This window comes from Apodemus sylvaticus, chromosome 4 (assembly GCF_947179515.1).
Source record: "Apodemus sylvaticus chromosome 4, mApoSyl1.1, whole genome shotgun sequence".
NCBI lineage: Eukaryota > Metazoa > Chordata > Mammalia > Rodentia > Muridae > Apodemus > Apodemus sylvaticus.
The window spans coordinates 67,225,404-67,249,321 of record NC_067475.1 but is presented as its reverse complement, the minus strand read 5'-3'; the positions used below and the strand labels follow the sequence as shown (position 1 = coordinate 67,249,321).

At 49.1% G+C, this 23,918-nt stretch overlaps 1 protein-coding gene across 1 annotated transcript; it reads left to right on the top strand.

The window, feature by feature from the left end:
* The first annotated feature begins 2,989 nt into the window (after nt 1-2,989).
* Nucleotides 2,990-23,630, top strand: Ankrd35 (ankyrin repeat domain 35). Its single transcript, XM_052179690.1, is given in 15 exon segments — nt 2,990-3,098; nt 10,934-11,064; nt 11,948-12,036; nt 12,395-12,459; nt 13,341-13,355; nt 13,357-13,402; nt 13,882-13,939; nt 14,183-14,315; nt 14,317-14,324; nt 15,121-15,305; nt 15,969-16,006; nt 16,159-18,147; nt 21,904-21,993; nt 22,172-22,237; nt 22,807-23,630. Coding segments are annotated over 15 exon segments (3,012 nt in total). The 5' UTR covers nt 2,990-3,059; the 3' UTR covers nt 22,867-23,630.
* The last annotated feature ends 288 nt before the right edge of the window (nt 23,631-23,918 follow it).

The following is a 23,918-nucleotide window of genomic DNA, read 5'->3' as shown; positions in this document are numbered from 1 at the left end:
TTCAAATGTATATGACTTGAGACAAATTTAACCTCTGTCCCAGCCTTCTCATGTTTAAACTAGAGGTTCTAAGAACTAAAAGAGGCCATCCAGCTAACACGACCATGTAACAAATACTTAATAGTAACCATAATTACGAAAATATTTTGTTATAGAATAATCTATTGCTCCATGTGTTGCGAGGATGGAGTGAAGACCTGCTGACGGTCCAGGCGGCTCCGGACCCTGATTTGCTCCGTTAAGCTATTTGCTCCTCCTACTGAATCTCTACCCCGTGCTTCACGTCCTGCGAGGCAGACGCTTCGAGCTTCTGTGGTGATGATTAACTTAGGGTTCTGATGGTAACAGTCAAATCTACTTGGTCTCTTTAAATACCTGCGGTTTTCTGTTTCTCTTTTATTTGTCTGTTGCCTTGGTGGTTGGTTTTGAGATACAATCTTCTGTAGCCCAAGTTGGCCTGAACTTGCTATATAGCCAAGGCTAACCTTGAATTCCTGATCCTCCTGCCTGCACCTTCCCAATGCTGGGATTACAGGTGTATACCACCACACTTGGCTTTTTCTAGGCAGTTCATGGGGAACCAGGGTTCTTAAAGCCCCAGCAACATGTACTGAGTGTATGCCACATATGTGCCTGTGCCCACAAAGGCCAAAAGAGGGCGATAGAGAGCTGGAGTTACAGGTAGATGTAAGCAGCCCAACATAGGTGCTGGAAAACAAATTTAGGTGCTCTGGAAGAGCAGGGAAGTACTCTTGCCTACTCTGCATCTCTCCAGCCCTTTCTGCTTTATCCATGTGATTAAAAGAACACTTTGGAGCTGGCAGATAGCAATCAATTATCTTCTAGAGGTTATAAGTTTTCCTCTGTTCCCTAACCCTGAGAATGGGGACCTGCACGCAATGACCTCACTCTGCTCCAAGCTGGTCAGCTGTGTAGTTATAGAAAAGATTCCATAGCAACCCCTCTATGTACTTCCTATAAGCTATAACTTAATCAGAATTTGTGAAGCATATGTCTGGGGCTTGGACTGAGGCCATACTTACATTGGCCACCTCCCTGGGGTGGAGAGATGCCCAGTGATTGACAGCACTTGCTGCGTTTGCAGAGAACCCTGGTTTGTTTCTCAGTGCTCATGTGACGGCTTAAAGTCACCTGAACTCCGGTTCTAGGGAACCTATCCTTTCTTCTGTCTTTTGCAGGCACCAGGCATGCACACAGTACACATACATGCATATATGCAGACAAGACCCTCATACATATAAAGTGAATAACTTTTAAAAAAAACTTGAAAACAAAACAAAGATAGGTAACTAAAAAGAGAGAACCCCTCACTTCTTTACTCCCAGTAAGTCTCCAGTAAGGGAAATGGGCTCATTCACACATTTATTCATTCATTCATTTATGTAACAGCCATTAAAGACCTACTATGTGCCAAGTGGTGGGATTAATAAAAAACACAACTGTTACCATCTGAGAGACCCTGCCTGATAGGAAAAACAAAGATGTAAACATACAACAGGAAGGGGTGGCTGTCTGGGTGACAGAAGAGACAGTAAGGCGCACACCAAGACACACACTCTGTGGGCAGATTGTCAGGGTTTTAAGGGAAATTTGCAACAGTGAAAACACTTTACACGGATTACAGATGCTGCAAAGAGCATTACCCGTGGTCTGCTACAACAGTTAAAATTTGGATGTTTGCAAGAAAATACTGAGAGTGAAGGTAGACTTCTGGTTTTGGACTTGGTTTGTGAGACAGGCTTTATTATGTACCTCTGGCTGTCCTGGAGCTTGCTATGTAGACCCCCAGACTAGCCTCAGCTCACAGAAATCTACCTGCCTCTGATTCCAGAGTGCTGAGACCAGAACCAGTGCAACACCAGGCCTTCTCCAGGCTTCTGTTTCAGAAGAGCCTTGCAAACCGTGTTAAGAACTTTGAGCCTGTAGCATCTTGGGCGTGGGGGTGGGCGTGGGGGTGGGGGTGGGGGTGGGAGTGGGGGCGCTGTCTGCTGCTAAGCCTCACTACCTTTCAAGCATCGGATTCACTGGCCGGTTGTCTTCTGACGTCCACAAGTGTGCCCACCCTTAGCACATACTCTCGCCCTAGTAACTGAATTAATGTAAAACACTTCTAAAAATAACTTTGGGTTTTATTCCCTAGGGTTTTGTGAGTATTTGGGTGGGCTTGTTTGGTTTATAGGGAGGAGAAAGGAGAGATGGGAAGTTCAGACCAGTTGGCTGCAACTAACACCGGTCAAACAAGAATTACTAAGAAGTGAGTCTAAAGAATAAGGAAGGTTTTTTTTGTTGTTGTTGTTTTGTTTTGGTTTTTTGATTGTTTTTGGAGTGGGGAAGCAGACAGTAAAAACTCTCCCCTTGCTCCTTTCTAAGATCTGTGTTAAGTGATCGGCTTGATTCTTTGAGTTTTGTCTAACCTCTGGTTGCGGTGGGTCACACATCACAAACATGTTTCCAAACTGTTCTCTTTAGAAGATCTTGGGGCTTGGGTTTTCATCGGAGGGGGTGGGGGATGAAGCACACACAGGTCATGGCTATGACTAAGAGTTTTTAACCGGTAAAAGAGGTTGGTGACGTCGAAGCTTGTGGAAGTCCGCGCGAGGGCCCGGCGCGGGCCGGGCGGGGCGGGGCGGGGGCGGAATTTGGGGGTGGAGCTCCACGCAGAAGGGCGGGAGACTTAGGGCCTGGAAGTCGCCTCTATGGAGGCTGCGAGCATCCCTCTCGGATTCTGTAGGTAAGTACAAGGAGCGGGCTCGGGCTGAAGGGCGGAACTTGAGAGCCAGCCAGGGTGGCCACAAAGACTGCGGGCTTTTTTGCCTCTGCAGGGGCGGGGTTAGGCAGGGCCAGAGGCGGGGTTTTAAGCCCAGCCTTCAGGTGACCGTAAACGATTGAGCGGGGTGGGATCTGGGGCGGGGCTTGGGGCGGGACCCAGTCTGCTTTTTGACAGCTGTCTTTCGGCAGAGCCGTAGCCGAGTGGGTTTAGGAACTTGTGGCCCGGCTCTCTGCGCGTCCCCGTCCCCCCCGTGGCCCTAGCCCCGGCCATGAAGCGCATCTTCTCCTGCTCCAGTTCACAAGTAGCGGTAGGTGCCAAATGTGTGGGAGAAGGGCTGGGGCTGGATTCAAGCTCTGTGTTGACAGAAGTCCTGAGTCCCATCTCCATGGACAATCGCATTAACCCTGCATCAGTCTTTCCTGCACTGCTGTTCTGATAATGCGGCCGCCAGCCCTGGTAACTGAACCTATGGGTGTTATCCAAAACCTGTCCCCTTAATCTTTTCCTTCCCAAGGTCCTTCCCCTTGGCTCCTTCTCCCAACATATTTGGCTTCCAGTTTCTAGTATGCTTTCTAAAGATCTTTTCTCTTCCAAAGACCATGGTCTCTACTTCAGTTCTGGCTGTATCCCAGTATCAACCCACCTCCAGACATCTGCACCACCCCCACCCCAGCCTTCGAATCCGTTCCTCCTTTCATCCCTAATCCCTGCCCCATAGGTTCATTTCCACCCTTGCCTTCTCCCAACTTTCTCTCTCACATAGCTCCATTTTTACTGTTTGCTTTCTGTCCCTAACAGTATTTTCTGCCCCCAAAGTATTCTCAGCGCAGTGCCTTCTCTCAGTCCTTCTTCACAGCGGCCTTCACCGAAATTGCCTCCTCTACTCCATGACACTTCCTCTCCCATTCTCTCAAGCATCAATCCAAATCTCTTTCCAATCGGCTATCCAGCATGGAGCCTCTGTTTTCTCTTTAATTTCTGGTCACCTTTTCCTCAATATTACTTCCTCTACCTTTTGCCTGGACCTCCTGCCTGTTCAGAGTGGCTTAATCTTGCAATCTCGCTAGCCAGACAAACACTGTCAGAGGACAGGCAGGTCTCCTGGCTGATCCCCAGCCCCCCCCCCCCCCCCCCCGCCAGGGTGAGTTGCCTGCAGAATCTACCCTGGCCAGTTCTCTGCACTGTCTGATCTTCAGACTGGTTCTTGGAACCAATCAAGTTCTGCCTGGTTCTCTCTCTCTGATTATTCCTTTGTCTCATTTAGGATTTGTGTTCATTTTCTTTGGTTGGGTTGGGGAAATGAGTGAGAAGGCAGTTTCTCACAGTGAGAGAGTTCCTGGCCAGAGTTACTCTTCTCCATTCTCTCCCCTTTAGAGCAGAAAAAAGATTTCAGAAGATGGTGGTTCAGGGAGGGTACAGCTTTCCTTCTCTATAGAGTTCTTCCAGAGCGCCCCTTAGTGGAGGGATGGTGTCTCCTGTGGAGGTTGGGGGTACGCGTCCCTTGGCGCTAATATTGCCTAGTTGACTCATCATTCATTCATAAGCAGATGTGAGACATGTTTGGTTATCTCGCTGTGCATGGGAAGGAAGGCCACAGAAACCTGGCAGAAAGCTGTAAGGCAAGAGTAAGAACTGTCGCGGCCTGTCACTGTCCCACTTACATTTTCTTCTACATGGAGTTTCTACACACTGACCAAACAGTCGAAAGGCATTTTACTATTACAGGTAACAGAGACTGAGGCTACCTGGGATCTTAACCCTCAGTGGTTTCCTAATCCATGAATACTATCCCCTAAATATGGAAAGTTCCCAGAATTGTTCCTGCCTTTTAGATTTATGGAGTCTGCTTTCTCTTTAGGAGGTGGACTAATTCATTCTTTGTTGTTGTTTGGGTTTTTTGTTTTTGTATTTGTTTGTTTGTTCCAGACAGGGTTTCTCTGTGTAGCCCTGGCTGTCCTGGAACCCCCTCTGTAGACCAGGCTGGCCTCACACTCAGAGATCTGCCTGCCTCTGCCTCCCAAGTGCTGGGATTACAGTCGTGAGCCAACGTGCCTTGCTTAGTTCATTCTTTTTTGATTCTTCCATCCAGGTACTAACCTGGCCCAACCCTGCTTAGATTCTGAAATCAGACAAATTCAAGGTGATATGGCCCTAGGGCTTTTCTGGTTCTCTAGTCCTTGGGCAGTGCCTCTTTTCCTAGATGCTGGAGTGAGCAGTGGGCTAGATCTTGGGATCTAGAACCTTCCCTTATCCTTCATGGCCCTAGTCCTCTACATGTTTGACCACGAGGAATGCCCACTCATCTGAGTCCCTAGTATTGCAAGATCGTAGTTTATCGAGAGTGCAGGGCATGAAAGGCACACTTAAAACTCTATGCTTAGAACGAGAAATCTTTCTCAAATCAGACTTGCCAAAGACTTTAAAATAGGTTGGCTGTAGCTATGAGTTGTTCCTCAAGAAACCCCATTATAGCCAGGTGGTGGTGGCGCACGCCTTTAATCCCAGCACTTGGGACGCAGAGGCATGCAGATTTCTGAGTTCGAGGCCAGCCTGGTCTATAGAGTGAGTTCCAGGACAGTCAGGGCTATACAGAGAAACCCTGTCTCGAAACGCATGCACGCACACACACACACACACACACACACACACGAAACCCCATTATAGTAACCCCCCAAGATAATGTCCTCCGCTTATCACACAGAGCCTATTGCAGATACTGTGACAGCTTTCCTAGAAACCCCAGAAGCCCAGCTTCCCAGTTATGCGAGCGGATCATCTCTCGATATCCTAATTCAAGTTTTGTCATGAGGAAGACATGTCATCTGAGGCAAGAATGGAGTGATGATTTAACATGTAGTCTGCACTGGGCTGGGGATGTGGCCCAGTTGAGAGAGTGTTTGCCTAGCATGCATGAAGCCCTGGGTTCAATCCTCAGCTCCACATAAAGTGGGCATGGTAACACATGCATGGAATCCCAGTACTCAGGCAAAAGGATGGGGCCAGCCTGATACATGAGACCTGTCTCAAAAAAAGTAGTAAATCAGCAAAATCTAATGTACGGCATTTAGTGTCTTGGAAGATAACCAAAACTCAGGCCCTCTAATCTCAGGCTATTTGACTCCAAGTTGATGATGCCTTCAAGGGTGGCAGAGACCTAGGCTGCTTCTTCCTGGGCAGGACATAGACCAAGAGGCGGGCTGGTAAATAGCTTTGTAGCTTTGGCACCAGCTCAGCATAGAGGCATTTCTATTGCATTTAAAGTGTTAATCACCAGGTCCTCACCCCTCCAAGGCAGGCATTCCGTCTCCATCCACCTGTTCTTCAGCAGAAGCCACTGTTCCTCCACTGCCTGTTGGTGTCTTTGTCCTCCCATCTTGACATCAAGCCTGGGAGTTCACGGTCAGAGATAGAGGGCAAAATTACATCCACCCGGGCTCCTTAATCTCATCTATAGAGTTGGCACAGCTCGTCCATGTTAGGGAGTCTGGTGATTAATTGGGTGATTGCTCGCTTGAGGCTGTGATGGTAATCCAGCGTCTCCTTTCCAGGGCGCTAAGGCAGGCAAGCGGCTGAGTCCTGGACTTTGGAAGAAGCCCTCCTGTCCTGTACTTTCCAGGGGTTTGATCACAAAGAATTTCTACCTTTTCTAAATTCTCCTTGATATACGAGACTATAGAAAGTAAGCCAGAGGAGTCAGAAGGACCTAGCTGGAAAGAAATATATCCACAGTGCTAAAGCACACTTTACCACCCACCCTAGCTCATTGGCTGGTATAACCAAGATCTTTCCAACTCACCGAGCTGGAGACTCGTAAGCCTGGGAACATCGAGAGTGTGTACCCAGCAAAGCCAAGAAGGATGAGAACAGGAACTTCCGTTTATCGTGTGTCTACTATGTGACAGAGGCAGAGCTATATGCTCTGTCTGCTCTTAAATCATTAGGAGGTTGAGGTTCAAGGACATCTGTACATGCCTGACATAGAGACGAGGCGTTACTATGAAGATTATAGAGTAGAGCGGGGCATGGCGGCACACACTTAATACCCTGGCACTCTGGAGGACGGCGAGCACCAGGCTAGACGAGCAAGTGCATGGAGAACAGGAGCACCGCGGAAGGATGGAGGGCAGTTTAAGTTTGGGAAGGAGAACTTGAGCTCAAGGTCAGCTGGCAGCCGCAGGGAGTGGTGGAGGCACTGCTCCAGCTGTTTGCCATCAGATGACCTGGTTCCAAGGGACACTGAAAAATGCCTGTTCTTGCGTGTCCGAACCTGCTGGGTTGTGGAGGAGTCAGTTTGCTTGCTCTGTCATTGAGAATAAACCTGTTTGGAGACTCTTCCTCACTCGGGGAGCAACAGGGAGTGAGTAGTTTTGCCCTGGAGGCATTCTCAAACTTTATCTGGAAGTAGGTAATCCTTTTCCCATAGCTCTGTAACAGTGTGGTCAGACACAGGAATTAGGCCCGGATGCAAGAAGCCCGAGTGCTCTTCTATTACTGTTTTATGTGATCCTGGACAGATGTTTAACATATGTGTGCCTCCATTTTTTTTTTATGAAAGACACAAGATAATATCATCCCCTGACTATTTGGGGTGGGGGTGGGGGCTATTAGAGGCTGATTGGAAGGACTAGGAGAAGTTACGAATGTTTTACAGGAGCGTTACCTCAGGATCTATCTATCCTAGACAATTTTATGGCTTGGACCTTTAAATCTTTCCTGTGTCGGTGATTAAAAATTTGTCCGGGCTATATAAACAGTACTTGAGAATGAATTATTGGGTTTGCACAGACTTTTTTCCCCCACCCTTCCCTATAACCTCTTTCTGGTAGAGATTATGCCTCGTAAAATGCAATAGGCCACCCCGACTTCTCACTACTTCCTGTGTTGTTCGGATGCCATCCATTTATGTGGTCTATCTGCATTAGCTTGTTTAATCCATTGTGGTGAGGTGGTTATTACTGCCGACATTTTATGCACGAGGAACCAGGTTAAGGTGTCTAATGGCCTGCTCTAGGTCACGTAGCTGAGGATGAGGCTGAACCAGGTCTCAGACTCAGTCCACATGAAGACCCGGCTCGAAGACTTTTCTTCCTAACCAGTGATCTTCACATTCTCCTCTTTCTGCCTGTGTGTTTCCATCTCTGGATCAAACCAGGCTTTTCTGTGCTTGCAGCCCTGGGTGGTTTTACAGCTCTCTCTTTTATGCTCGGTAATACTTCAATTATTTTAATTACTCCTCCACCCTCAAAACCTGAGCTGGAAGGTTGGAACAATATAGGCTGAGGTGTGGCTGCTGTCTGGGGCAGCTGATCCCTGCCAGGGAAACTAGGAGGGAGGAGGAAGGGGAGGCAGGACTCCCTTTCTGCCTCTTCTGGCTGCCTCCCCAAGCACAGCTAGAAACTGGCCTGCCTATGCTGGTTGTTTCCAGTGAGGAGGCTGAGAGAGTGGCAGACGACCAGATAAGACAGAGGAAAGCAGAGACTCTACGACTACCGCCCACCCCACCCCCAATTTGGGGCCTAGATTTAATAGGTAGAGATGGGGTGGTTAGGTATGGCTGTGGCTGAAGGCTGTGTCCTTGATTTACTTCACAAAGGACTAAAGACAAAAGGCAGAGCAGCATTTGTGTGTGTGTGTGTGTGTGTGTAAGAGAGACATTGAGAAATTGAGAAGTGCCGAGGACCAATCAGGAGTAGTCAGGTTGGTTTGCTCAGGGAAGGCCCAGGGGGCACTGAGGAGGGGTCGTTGCTGGGGCTGTGCTCAGGCCGGACACCTAGCACATCATGACTGTGCATTGTTAGGCCTGGGTGGTTTTTGTTTGTTTTATGGTATTAAGATTGGAACCTCGTCTCTGCTGGGAGTTTTAAATGAAAATTATTTTAAAAGGTAAATTTAGGGCCTGAAGAGATGACCCAGCAGTTAAGAGCACTGGCTGCTCTTCTAGAGGACCAGGGTTCAATGCCCAGCACAACACATGACAACTCCAGTTCCAGGGGATCTGACACCCTCACACAGACATACATGGAGGCAAAACACCAATGCGCGTGAAATAAAAAAATAAATAATTTGAAAAGAGTTTTGCCAGGTATGGTGGGGCACACCTTTAATCGTAGCATTCAGGAGACAGAAGCAGGTGGATCTCTGAGTTTAAGGCCAGCCTGGCCTACATAGTGAGTTCCAGGTTGGCCAAGGCTCCATAAACCCTGCCCCCCCCCCAAAAAAAACCCCATGACAAACTCCAAAACAAAAACAAAGAAACATAAATAAAAAAAAGTCTTAAAATCTTAAACATTCAGCATCATTAATAATTTTGAAGCCATGTGTGGCATAGAACTACTGACCTATGAGCATTTCAGAGGCTGAACCAGGGGCTCTTGAGTCTGGGGCCGGCCTGGCCTCATGGAGACTCTGAGACTAGCCTGGAAAAGCTTGATTTTGTTTCAACAAACAAAACACTTTTAAAATAATAAAATTAGGCAGGCGGTGATGGTGCATGTTTTTTATTCCAGCACTTGTGAGACAGAGGCACAGAGGCAGGAGGATTTCTTTGAGTTTGAGGCTAGCCTACTCTATAGAGTTCCAGGATAGACAGGGCTACACAGAGAAACCCTGTCTTGAAAAAAAAAAAAAAAAACCAAACAAGGGCTGGAGAGATGACTTAGTGACTAATCTTCCGAAGGTCCTGAGTTCAAATCCCAGCCACCACATGGTGGCTCACAACCATCCGTAATGAGATCTGACCTCTTCTAGAGTGTCTGAAGACAGTTACAGTATACTCATATATATATATATATATATATATATATATATATATATTTACATATATAAATAAATATTTAAAAAACACAAGCTGGGTGGCGGCGGCAGTGCACGCCTGTAATCCCAGCACTCTGGGAGGCAGAGGCAGGCGGATTTCTGAGTTTGAGGCCAGCCTGGTCTACAGAATGAGTTCCAGGACAGCCAGGGCTTATACGGAGAAACCCTGTCTCGAAAAAACCAAATCCAAAAAAGAAAAAAAAATAAAACCAAAAAAAAAAATATTAACCTTGTTGTGATCATAAAAAGAGAAAAGAGATTTTAGAGCATCCCTTCCCACTGAGGGGACCAGACACACAGCGGTATAGCATAGAATAGAGTTTATTCAGGGCATAGGATGGGAGTTAAGGGGGGTAGTAGAGGCAGAGAAAGGCAGAGAGAGGGAGAGAGTAGAGAAGCAGAGGCCGGCCATGACCACGTGGAGGGGGGTGAGGGGGAGGAGAGTCCAAGGGGGGGGGCAAGAGAGAGCTGAGAGTGAGAGAAGAGAGGTAAGAGAGACAGAGAGAGGAGGGGCTGAGTATCTCCTTTTATAGTAGGAGATACTACCTGGCTGTTGCCAGGTAACTGTGGAGTGGAGTTTAAAACAGAATTCTAACAAAACCTCAAATTTGATATTTTCATCTCAGTCTCCCAAGTGTTGAGATTATTGGCATGTATAACTATGCCTGCAAATTCATACAAACATATATACATATGTGTATATATATATACATACATATATACATATGTATACACATATATGTGTGTATATACATGTGCATATATATATGCACATATACATGTGGGGTTTCATGTATCTCAAACTGGTCATGAACTGGCTATGTAGCTGAGGCTGGGCCTGATCCTCCTGTCTTTACCTTCTGGGGGTCCTAGTATTATGTAGAAAATTTGAGCCACCACACCAACCTTCTTAATTTTTTTTTTTTTAATTTTTTGAGACAGGGGTTTCCCTGTGTAGCCCTGGCTGTCCTGGAACTCACTCTGTAGACCAGGCTGGTCTTGGACTTAGAAATCCTCCTGCCTCTGCCTCCTAAGTGCTGGGATCAAAAGCGTGCATCACCACCGCCTGACAACCTTGTAATTTTTACTTCAGAGATCCACCAAGCACCTTTAGGTTCATGTTTGCCTTACTATGGATAATTCTTGGTGACACATGGCGTGATTAGTGTTTGGCCAGCTCATTTAAGTTCTGCTGCTCTGGGTCAAGTGATTGTGAGCATTAAGGACCTCCAGAATAGTCCTTTACTCTTGCTAAGACCTCTGATATCACTTTTATTTCCCTATACCTTTGCTAGCCCCGGTGTTCATATAATCTGTAACTCCTGATAGGTGGAGAAATGGAACCGTCGTGATCAGAAGTTGTTGGAGGCGGTGCAGCGGGGGGACGTGGGTCGTGTGGCCGCCTTGGCCTCCAGGAAGTCAGCCCGACCCACCAAACTAGACTCAAATGGCCAGTCCCCGTAAGTAAGGTCTTCTTGACCTCACCAGTATGCAGTTCTCTTTGAAAACTTGGAACTTCGGAACAAGCAGGCGAGGCCTATAAGTTCAGAATATTGTTTTGAATTGGAGAGCACATGGCATGCATCAAACACGGAACAACTGAGGGAGGAGGAGGAGGAGTGTCCCACAGTTCCAGCCCTGCACAAGCCACACTGATGTGAAAAAATGCAAGGCTCATTAAACCAACAGACAACTAATTGCTAAACAAAGTTTCTTCATCGAAAAAGTAGGAGGGTGTGTACGCTTGAGAAGTTGGGAATGAAGAAGTGAAGTCATGGGGGTCATGGGGCTAGAGGGAGTATTCAGGACGAAGATGGTGCCATCCTGCCAGCCTTCTGTTCCTGTCTGGGCTGACTCTATGAGGCTTCCGGTTCCCTGAAGGTTGTGTTCTGGGAGAGGCAGGCAGTCATTGTGTGCCCTGAACATCCTTGTGACATCTGAAATACCTTGAGATTTGTCGTTCTTGTAGCTTTTCTGGGGGCATCTGGCAGCTTTGTGGCTGTAGGTCATGGAGACAGGCTTGATCCTCCTTTTAGCAAGGTCAGCTAGGAGAGCTGCCGCCTCTGTACTTGGAACTGGCTTTGGGCTGGGGAGCAGAGGGAAGCCTTGTCAGCGGTGGTGCTGGTACCTGCTTATCAGTCCCAGAATTTGGGACTGATTTGGTGTGAGACTGTATTTCAAAACAAACAAACAAACAAACAAAGCCAAAATAAAAAACATCTAGATTTAAACCGATCAGAACAACTTAGACTATTAAACATGATTTTTAAAAAGGAAAGACCCTCCTCTGTTTTATCCCCCTGGTCTTTCATCCTTCTCTGTCTCTTGCTTTGACCCTGCCAGGTTCCATTTGGCGGCCTCCAAAGGCCTGACAGAGTGTCTGACAATACTGCTGCGAACGGGGGCTGATATCAACAGCAAGAATGAGGACGGTGAGTCAGCCAGCACTGCGTGCCCAGCGCGCTGCGAGGCTGCCCGTGGCTGCAGAGGGGCCGTTGCTGGGCTCTGATGGACGTTCCAGCCAGGGGCCTTTCTTTTTTTTTGCTCAGTAAGCCTTGGCTAGCATCTCTCCTGGGGTTCCCCTCCCTTTAAGCCAGGAACATTTCACCCCACTTCCCACCTCCATTAAGGGTACCAGCTGCTCAAGGAACAGGAATTTCTGGCCCGGTGTGGCCTACAGCTTCCTCTTCCCTAATCTCCCTCTGATTATCTGTGCGTCTCTTGCCCTCCCCTCCCTGTGAGTCATCTGCATTCATGGGGCCACACCACCCTCTCCTTTTCTCTGTCCAGGAAGCACCGCCCTTCATTTGGCCACCATCTCCTGTCAGCCACAGTGTGTGAAGGTCTTGCTTCAGGTAAAGGGCAGTCTGTTGATGTTCCTCGCAAGCAAGAAAGAAACGCAGCGTATCCCCAACTGTGTTTTGTAGTAACCAACAATATTGTCTCATTCCAAATAGCACAGCTGGTTGTCATTTATCAATATGTTTTGCAAGCATTTGTTTAACATCTACTCTGTACTTGTCCAATGCTTGATACCGTGTCTGGGGCCAGGTCAGAAAGCAGGGTATTCAAGGGCGACTGACCTCTGCCGGTAGCAGAGCCATTGCAGAGACTAACTGCTATGCAGAAGAACACCAGGGATGTTCAGCTAGAAATGGCTTTGGTGTGAGGGGCTAGCTAGTAAGAACGCTCGGCAGGCAAAAGAATTTGCTGCCAAGTCTGTCTGAACCTTAGAACCCACAAGATGGAAGGAGAGGACCTAACTCCTGTAAGTTGTTTCCTGACCTCCACAAGCATATCCATACTCCTTCCCCAAGTTAAAATAAAATAAAACGAGGAGGGGGGGTTGTAGCCATTGGATGATTTGCATCTCCCGATGGGGCCACTGAGTGCATACTGACTGGTCTACCTTTATGATTCCTGCTCTTTTCAAGTTTCACATAATGGTTTCCGAAACTCCAGCTGGTTCAGGTGTCATTTCCTTTCCTCTGTTTACTTACCGATCTTGCATTTTTTTTTTTCCTTTGGCCCTAGTTAGGAAACAGGACTGAGTTTCAAGGCTGCAGGAAACTCCTGCAGGGAGTGACTGGGCTTGCCTGGTAGTTAGCTTCCCTCAGAGCTGTGGTCCTCCTGTTCCTTTTCATATTACCATGGAAACTGGTGGCTTGGTATGAGGTGCACGCTGAGGATGCTACAGCGGAGCTCCACATCTGCTTCTCTTTGTGGCTCTTTACAGCATGGTGCTAATGAGGGATGCCGTGGATATAGAAAATCGCAGTCCATTACACTGGGGCAGGTGTGTGTCCGGGGAGGGGGTGGGCAGTGTGTGCCCGGGGAGGGGGTGGGCAGTGTGTGCCCGGGGGAGGGGTGGGCAGTGTGTGCCCGGGGAGGGGGGTGGGCAGTGTGTGCCCGGGGAGGGGGTGGGCAGTGTGTGCCCGGGGGAGAGGTGTGGGGCAGTGTGTGCCCGGGGAGGGGGTGGGCAGTGTGTGCCCTGGAGGAGGGGTGTGGGCAGGGTGTGTGCCCGGGGAGGGGGGTGGGCAGGTGTGTGTCCCGGGAGTGGGGTGGCGAGTGGTGTGCCTGGGGAGGGGGGTGGGCAGGTGTGTGCCCGGGGAGGGGGGTGGGCAGGTGTGTGCCCCGGGGAGGGGGGTTGGCAGGTGTGTGTCCCGGGAGTGGGTGGGCAGGTGTGTGCTGGGGAGGGGATGGGAGGCTAACGTTTGTGTGGGAACAGCAGATGTTCTTCCAACCTCTTCTTATCCAAATGTCTTTCCATTCTTCAGCCTCCTCTGGCTGCGCCTCAAGTGTCCTCCTGCTGTGTGACCATGAAGCCTTCCTGATGTGCTGGATAATGTGAGTATGATGGGCCAATGGGCAGCGTCTCACACACAAGCGGCTGCCATCTTCTCTGAGCTTGATTGGCCAGAGTCTATCACACTCCTCCATTCCTCCTCTTTTCCTTATCATTTGGGAGGCTCCTAACTCTCTGAACCCCCAGGACCAGAGCTTGATTCTGTGGGTGGTTAGGGGTGGGGGTGGGGGATGCTTGGGGGGGAAGAGTTGGTGGGGTTTGAGTCATCACAGGGTTCCCCATGCTTTCCCGCCCCCCTCTGCAGGATGGACGCCACACCCCCTGATGATTGCATCGCTGGGTGGCCACGCAGCTATCTGTTCACAGCTGTTGCAGAGAGGTGCCCGAGTGAATGTCACAGACAAGGGACGACAAGTGAGCCATCTCTATGTCCGTCCTATCCCAAGTCCCCGGTTCTTTACCAGTCTGGAAGGAAGCCCGTGGGCCACAGCGTGCGCACTGGAGAGAATAGGCTACTCTGTTCTTTGGGCGCTTCTTCCTTTCCAGGAATGGTTCAGAAACAGCTTTGCCTCACCATTTTGAGGTAGTCATGCTAGCACAGACGATGCCACAAGTGGAGTGGCTGTGCTTGGGGTCACTGCTTTAATTTACTAGTTTTTAAGCTCTGTCCTAAACAATTTTCTTCCAAACATATGCAGATGAGTGTGGTGGTGTATGCTTGTAGTCCAGTACTTAGAAGGTTGAGGCAGGAGGCAGGATCATGAGCATATATGTTGCCATGTGTTTGTGTGTGTGTGCTCGTGCATGTGTGTGTGTGTGCTCGCCCCATGTGCATGTGCAGAACTTTAGCATTCTATAAAGCATACAAAAATGGAGCCCTGCCGGGCGGTGGTGGCACACACCTATAATCCCAGTACTCTGGGAGTCAGAGGCAAGCGGATTTCTGAGTTTGAGGCCAGCCTGGTCTACAGGAGTGAGCACCAGGACAGCCAGGGGCTACACAGAGAAACCTTGTCTGGAAAAAGCAAAATCCAACCCCCCCCCCCCCCAAAAAAAGGAGCCCTATCAGTGGGGAAGAGTCCCTGCTCTGGTCTAAGGTTTTGTCCTCGGCTGGTGTTGGTGTGTGGTTCTGACTCCACTGACCCTGTGAGCGGAATTTCTGAAAGCATGAGGGGAAGCCATGTGTTCCAGATTCTGTCTCCACCCACAGGTCGGCTTTGATCCTGGCCTGTGAGAAAGGCAGCGCTGAGGTGGCCGAGCTGCTCCTGAGCCACGGAGCGGATGCTGGAGCGGTGGACAGCTTGGGGCACAACGCTCTTCATTACGCTCTGCACACACAAGACAAGGAGCTGTGGAGGCTGCTACAGCAGGCCCTGAACCGGCGGCAGAGAGGCGGTAAAAGTCTTTTTGTGCCCTCAAGAATCTCTTCAGTAGCCAAAGAGTTAAAGATGTTTCGTAGTAGCCCACTCTCACGGATGCTGTCCATTCGACAGAATGGACCACCGCCTTAGTCAAGGCTTTACTAATTTAGTGCTGCTGCATTTTGGAAATGTGTGACCCCATTGTCACAAAATTCTCCAGTGTACCCTTTGCTCATTGAAACACTGGCTATATATATTGTTATATATATATATATATATATATTGTTCTATTGTTTGTTATTGTTTTTGTTTGTTTGTTTTGTTTTTGAGACAGGGTTTCTCTCTGTATAGCCCTGGCTGTCCTGAAACTTGCTCTGTAGACCAGGCTGGCCTCAAACTCAGAGATCCCCTGCCTCTGCCTCCCGAGAGCTGGGATTAAACAGCTATTGCTATTGTCATCCATGTGATTTCTATTTTGCTCACCATTGATGTTCCAGTGCCTTCATAGTACTAGCATAGTGATCAATAACAGAGGGGAGTAAACAGAATGAAGGAACACAGGCATCTCCGGAGGAAGAAACCAAAGTTGCTGGATAGTTAGGGATCCATGGAATACGACGGTCACCACTTTTCTCTGACTATCTCTGAAAATTAGAAGAGAGCTGAGTTCTCTTTTGTTCCATGTCTTTTCTTATAGGTCATGGACTGGTTCAACACCCAGATCACGCATCTCAGGTATGACCCTAAGAGTCTCCCTTTTTTTTTTGTTTCTGACTTACCCCCAAGCAATTCCAGCGTCCATGTGGGCACCAAGACATTCTCAGAGAAGCAGGGCCCTTTCAGAGGCTGTGTGGATAGCCTCACACCCTTGCTCTTTTTTGACACAGGCCTCTTCATCTGAGCCTCGGGTGGGATCTCCTCCTAAGAGCTCAGGGAGAGCAGAGCAGGAGGAGGAGGGGGAGGAGCGGTGCTCAGAAGAGTGGCGGTGGAAGTATGAGGAGGAGCAGAGGAAAGTTCATCAGCTGGAGCAGGAGCTAGTGCGGAAGACAGAGGAGTGTCAGGCCCGGGCTGCAGCCTTCTTAAGCCTTGAGAACCAGATTCGGGAGCAAGCGCTAGAGCTAGGCCGTCTCCTAGTGCAAAGACCTGGAGCTCCAGGAAATCAAGGCCCTGGTCTCCGGCCTGAAGGAGATGGTATGGAGCAGGGCTGTCCCCTGGACCTGCTGGCTGAGCGGATCCAAGAGCTAAAGCAGCAGCAGAAGGCGTCCGCCACAACGTTAGCTCCCAAGAGAGCTGAAGGCTTAGCCCCAGCAGAGATTCATTATGAAGCACATGCAAAGTCCGAAGCAGAACAGGGGCTGCCCCAGAGCCCAAGATCTGAGACCATCGGGAAAGCCACAGGACAGCGACCAGACACCAATGGTGGGCAGAACTTTAGCCTCGAAAACACCAATAACATCGAGCAGGTGTGTGCTGACCAGAAGGAGACGGCCCCAGCTCCAGGGACTGAACCAGCGGGCACAGTGGGGGAACCAGTGGGCACAGCAGCCATGAACCAGCTCCTCCTACAGCTAAAGGAAGAGCTGGCTGCAGTGTGGCGGGAAAAAGACGCTGCCAGAAGGGCTTTGTCAAGACCAGTTCTGGAGGGAACCCCAGGGACTCACAGAGCTGAGGCTGCAGCAGCCGCCTGGGAAAAGATGGAAGCCAGGCTTGAGAGGGTGCTGGTGAGGTTGGATGGGGCAAAGATGGGGCTGCATGTGAGACCTGAGGTCCCCGTCCAGGGGTCCAGAGACAGAGCCCTAAAGGCAGTCCCGGGATGCACTAAAGAGAGGGAAGAAAAGAGGGCTCCTGGAGCCAGAGGAGAGCCCTTGGGGGCTCGTGGAGGGGAACAGGCCTCAGGGGGAGGTCTGGCAAAGGGACAGCTGGAGAAAGAGGTGTCAGCTCTGAGACTGAGCAATAGCGACTTACTGGAGGAATTGGGAGAGTTGGGGCGAGAGAGACAACGCTTGCAGGGTGAGCTGCAGTCCTTGACCCAGAGGCTACACCGGGAGTTTGTGCCCAAGCCCGAGGCACAGGTCCAGCTACAGCAGTTGCGGAGGAGCGTGGCGTTGTTGACAGAGGAACTGGCCATGGAGAAGGAGGCCACAGAGAAGCTGCGCAGGCGACTGGCCTCCCAGACCAGCGGCCTCCAAGGACTGTGGAACTGCCTACCCCCAGACCTCGTGGGCAAGGGCAGTGCGCAGACTACAGCTGCAGAACCCCTAGAGGAGCTGCAGGCCTGCATCAGCACCCTGGTGGATAGGCACCTCGAGGCCCAACGGGTGCTGGCTCGGTTGGAGGAGGAAAACCAGCAGCTGAGGGGATCCGTGGCTCCCTGCGGAGAGTCAGAGGCCTCCCTGAAGGTTACAGCGCCTCCGCCTCCGCAAGTGGCCGCCCTGGAGGAAGATCTGGGGAAGCTAGAGGAAGAGCTACGGGCCGTGCAGGCCACAATGAGTGGGAAGAGCCAGGAGATCTGTAAGTTGAAGCAGTTGCTCTACCAAGCCACGGAAGAAGTGGCGGAGCTGAGAGCTCGGGAAGCAGCCAGCCTGCGCCAGCACGAGAAGACGCGAGGCTCGCTGGTGGCCCAGGCGCAGGCTTGGGGCCAGGAGCTCAAAGTTATGCTGGAGAAGTACAACACAGCCTGTCGGGAAATGACTCGATTGCGGGACACCGTGGCGGAGGAACGTCGCCGCAGTGAGGACCTAGTGGCTCGGGCGGCCGAGCAGGAGCGCCAGGCTGGCGAGATGCGCGGGCGCTCGGAGCAGTTCGAGAGAACTGCTGAGCTTCTGAAAGAGAAGACAAACCACCTCATCGGGGCTTGCCGGGACAAGGAGGCCAAGGTGAGCGCCGAGTTAGCCGTGAGAGCATAGCGGGGAGCGGAGGCGCTTTGGCGGGGTTGCAGAACCGAAGGTCAGATTGATACGAAACAGAAACAAGAGTTCTTGCAAGGACCGCTCTGTGCTTGCCTAGAGCAAGAGAGGTTTGGGGTTGAGCTGGAGCTGCGGTGTAGTTCAGATAGAAGAGATAAAATTAAGTAACACCGTACAAGAGAGAAGAGGGCGTAGGTACTAAAATTTAGCACTCAGGGTTCAGAAGTTATGTATGCCCCCAGGGCTACCACCCGGGAACACCATGGACAATTAGTATTTTATCTTAATCCTGCATTAGCCCAGCCTAGTGGTGTAATGAGTTCTGTGGTTTTGCTGAGGTTCTCCGCTGACTCAGAGTCTGGTGGGTTAACTGTAGCTGCTCTTCCTTCCAGATCCATTCACAATGGTCGCCCCCCATCCCCTCTCCCCGCCCGCAAACAATTCCCACTGCCCAAAAAAGACGCTAAAGCAAAGAAAAATAAGAATAAAATAAAACAAAACAGTTTGAAGAAGTGCGTGCAGGAGACAGGTTACAGAGCTGATTCCAAGGCACCCTGGATCCAGAGACCCTGTCTGAAGATCCCAAGAGTTTGAAAGTCACTGTTTTCTTAGTGCTGTTGGGCAATGAGACATATTTTATATATTCTAAACCACTTATTTACAAATGGATTTAGGAGTTGTAGAACTACCCACTAAATGAATGAATTCAGATTTCTTACTAACACTTGTACACCTATCCAAATTTGGAACAACAGAAAAATACAAACAGCATGCACCTCGTGCACAGACAGAAGAACAGCTGTCCAAAATAGGCGCCGTCTTGGGAGGGAGTTAAAGGAGGCATTATGTCAATAAGTGGCAAGAAAGTCAATAAAATTTGGCAGAGAAAATTTGGTGTAGTAGTTGAGAATGTGGCACAAACGTGCACACGCGTGCATACAGACACACAGACACACAAGGTAGGTAGGGGTCAACGATTTAGGTTGGGGAATATAGTTCAGAGGCAGAATAATTGCCTAGCATTTGTATGTAGGCCTTTGGTTCTATCCCCAGCATTGATAGCAAAAACAACAAATAAAACTTAATGGCTGGCTAGGCAGTGGTGGTGCACGTCTATATTCCCAGCACTCTGGGAGGCAGAGGCAGGTAGATTTCTGAGTTCGAAGCCAGCCTGGTCTACAAAGTGAGTTCCAGGACAGCCAGGGCTACACAGAGAAACCCTGTCTCAAAAAAACTAAATCCACTTGGAAAAAACAAAAACAAAAACAAAAATAAAAGCAAAAAACTTAATGGCTGACTGATCTTAGACAAGCTTTTGCTTTGTTTTGAGGTAGGGTGTCACGTTGAAGCCTTTATGTCATAGAGATCAGTCTGTTTCTGTCAGTGCTGATATTAAATGCTTGTGACACCACATCTGGCAACTTTCTTAACATCTCAAAGACCCAGGGGTTTTTTGTTTGTTTGTTTGTGTTTTATTGGTTCTTTGAGACAGGGTTTCTTTGTGTAGCCTTGCCTGTCCTAGAACTTGCTCTGTAGACTAGCTTGACCTGGAACTCAAGATCAGCCAGTCTCTGTCTCCCATATGCTGGGAGTAAAGATGTGCGCCACCACTGCCTGGTTGAAACCCAGTTTTCTCTTCAATAAGATTCTAGGCTGGAGAGATGGCTCAGTGGTGAAGAACAATGGCCCCTCTTGCAGGGGGCTTGCGTTCCCAGTACCCAAGTGGCTGTTCTTCCAGAGACTCCAAGTTTAATTCCTTGAACTTACCCAGTGGCTCACAACCATCTGTAATGTCAGATCCAGGGTTTCTGAGAGCACCAGGCATGCACATGGTACACAGATATACATGCAGACAAAACCCCTACACATAAAAAATTAAAATAAACAAATAAAAGTTCAAAAAGAAGTTAATACAAGAGAATCAGGTATTCAAGGCTATCCTTGTGTTTGAGACCAGCTTGATTTCTAAGAGACCCTGTTTAATTAGATTATTATAACTACTCAGAAGTTTGAGGATATGGAAGCCAGGCATGGTGGCACACACTTTTAGCCCTAGCACTTGAGAGGCAGACACGGGTGGATCTCTGAGTTCAAAGCCAGTGTGCAGTGTGTTTTGCAGAATGAGTTCTAGGACAGGCAGGGCTACACAGAGAAACCTTGTCTCAAAAAAAAAAAAAAAGTTTGAGGTCATGGCTTAATGATAGAGCATTTGCCTAGAATGAAGAGAGTCCTGGTTCATCCCCGATCACCATCTCCCGAGAAAGAAAAAGAGAAAGAAAAAGAGAAAGAAAGAAAGAAAGTAAATTGCCTTATTGGGCCTGGGGAGATGGCTTGGCAATTAAGAATGCATACTACTCTTCTGGAGGACCCCAGTTTAGGTCACTGCACCCACACAGTAATTCATAACTATTTATAACTCTGATAGCAGAGGACCTGGAGTCCTTTTCTAGCCTCCACAGCCATCAGCTACACAGGTGGAATGTATACTTACATACATACCTGCAGGCAAAACACACACACTCACTCACACACACACACACACACACACACATACACACACAGAGGCAAAATAAAATACACAGGATAATTTGGGGCACATGTCAAGTACTCAGTAAAAAAGTATGGTGGCACATTCTTTTAATCTCAGTACTCTTAGGCAGAGGCAGGAGGATCTTTGTGAGTTGAGGCCAGCTTAGTCTATGTAGTGAGCCCAGGTCACCTAGGGCTATACAGTAAGACTGTTTAAAACAAAAACAAAACAAAACAAAACAAAAACAAAAAAACCCCACCAAAAACAAAAACAAAAGTTCATAAACAATAGTAGAGCCAAAGAGAAATGGGTTTAAACCATGATTTATTAGCTGTGTGATTTTGGTTTTGTTTTGATTTGAGGCAGGGTCTCACTACACAGCTCTGGCTGTCATCCTGGAACGCACTATATAGACAGAGTGGCCTCAAACTCACAGAGCTCAGTCTGTGTCTGTCTCCTGATTGCTGGGAACAAAGGTGTGCACCAGCACCTTGGGGATAGCTGCATGGCTTTGAAGATTAGTAAACTTGGGCTCCTACCCTTAAAAGGTAGCCAGTAGTCCCTTCCTCGGAGAAGCGCTCTTCTTAGAAGAAGGGCAGGATTGGATATCATACAAGACAATGCATATAGAAATATCTGGCACACATTAAATACTCAATAAGGAAACATGACCTTGACCCTGGGCCATCTTGGGGAAAATTACTTGGGTCCCCCACTAACCTCAAGGGGTGAGAATAAGACCATTACCACCTTTTAAAGCCAAATTGGAATCAAGCTTCATTAAATACTGGTCAGGATGGGGGACACTGGCTAGGTCCACACCCAGGATTCCCAGACAATGGCTGTAAATTAGGCGCTTACAGAGGCAAACCCCACAAGGTCCTGCACTTCTGTCTTCATCCAGCTGGGGGGGCAAGCACACATTCTGACAGATTTCCTGCCTTCATACCTCCCACCTGCGTGCAATCAAGCACGTCCTGTGCGGTTGGGCAACCAACCTTGTTTACAGAAGTGAAAACCCGTGGCTCGGTTTCTTAAGTGAGCAACAGCCCCAGCTTTCCAGGAAGCTGTCTCTCCTTAGGCAGGCGGGGTCACAGGTTAGGGGCATTTTTGTTTTATAGATCTTAAGCACAGTAAATGTAAACTTAAAATATAACTTCAGCCCTCACATCCCTTTCTTCCCTTTTTGGCCTTAGATCAAGGAGTTGTTGAAGAAGCTGGAACAGCTTTCAGAGGAAGTTCTAGAAGTCCGGGGGGAGAATGCCAACCTCGCCCTACAGCTGCAGGTATATTTTGGCCTGCAGGGAAATGGAGGACGCTAGAGAAGCGGCGGGTGGGGAGTGGAAGTGGGGCGTGTCGGGAGACTAGCCATGGGTGGACCGGCGATGGGTCCGCGGAGGCAGCCTCCAGCCGGGTAGGCATGGGAACGGTAGGCATGCGACTTCCATGGGTTCTCCCTTCCAGGATACCCAGAAGAACCATGAAGAGATCATCTCCACCTACAGGAATCATCTGCTGAATGCTGCTCGGGTGAGCGTCTGTCCCTCCTCTTCCCTATACATCCTCGTCAGGCCCACGGGACCCCGTGGCGGGTCCCGGGATCTCATTAAGCTAGCTAGGCAGTGTGTGAATGGGAGGAGGAGGAGGAGCTTCTGCTTCCCTTCCGGTTCCCTAATCCGTTGTGAGGGTTTTTCCCCGGCCCCTCCCCCCTCAGTTTTCTCTGAGGTGACTTTGCCTTAATCATGGAAGAGTGGGTGTGCCTGCTCCTTTCTTAGGGACGATAAGGGAGTAGAGCTACTTTTAGCATTCATGGTGTGGCCCTTACAGCAGTTCTGAGGGGTAGACAGCGTTGCCCTCCTTGTGAAGATGGGAAAGCAGCCATGGAAAAGTTATTTCATACAAGTGAGGGCTGGGGGTATAGCTCATTGATAAGCACTTGCCCTGTTCAATCACAAGTACTGAAGCAAAATGAGTTAGGGATTATGTAATTGCAAGAGGTAATGACTGACATTGTGCTATCCTACAAAGCTGCCCCCTCATCTGCCTCTCCCCACCTTCTGCACTCCATCATCTTTTGTATCCTTCCTGCCACCCTCCAGGGCTACATGGAACAAGGTGTCTACGACATCCTGCTTCGAATCCTCAGCATGCAGGAGTGAGGCGGGCTCACTGTGGATGCTCAGGGATAAAGGCATTTCCCTTTTGTGAGTTGTAGATGGAAGCCAACCAGGCCTGGGGCTGTGGAGAAAGGACTTGGGGGAAGTGGTGCTATGGAAGGGATGGGGTGGGGTTTGTTTGCTTGTTTGCCTCTCTGGTGGCTGACACTAGGGCACAGAGCATTGAAGTAGTCAACTGAGATGACAAAGTGTGGGTCACTAGGGCGAGTGAGGACCTTGTGAGCAGGTGACACGAGATTAATGTGTAATGGGATGGATGACTGAGGCTAGGACAGACAGAAAAGATGGCGGGAATGTTCTCCTAAAGTCTGGGGGTACAGAGATGCCGGTGAAGGATGAAGGGTCGCGGGACAGTGGGACAGTTGTTTCCTAGGGTGGGACTTTACAGACCCCAGGCTTTCTCACCCTCCACTCAAAAACTAACCATCTCTCAGCCTCCCTCCTACCCCACTGTGGGCAGCCCTCTCTCCAGTTTGAAAAGACAAGCAGACCCTTTAGCAAGTCTATGTGGCTAGCAGCAGAGTGAGGATACAGAATTCATCTTTGAATTTCTTCTTACAGGGAATAATGAGGCTCAATAAAGCTGAGGTGGATGAGTGGGTGGGTGGTGATCGCCTACTAGCGATGCTATGGGTGGGGCTTCACGGGACACATGGACTCCAGACCTGAAAACCTGGACCCTGGGATCAGCACAGATGAGACCAGAATTGTGAATGTAAATGAGCCCCATGGAAAATAAAGCAGAAAGCAGATGGTTCTGGGTGTTGTCTGTGGTTTTTGTCAAAAAGGGTAGGATGAGGAAAAAAAAGAATCTTTTTTTTTTTTAAAGAATTATTTATTTATTTTATGTATGTGAGTACACAGTTGCTGTCTTCAGACACAGCAGAAGAGGGCATTGGATCCCATTACAGATGGCTGTGAGCTACCATGTGGTTGCTGGGAATTGAACTCAGGACCTCTGGAAGGGCAGCTAGTGCCAACCACTGAGTCATCTCTCCAGCCTAGAATAAAAAGAATCTTGATCAAATAACTTA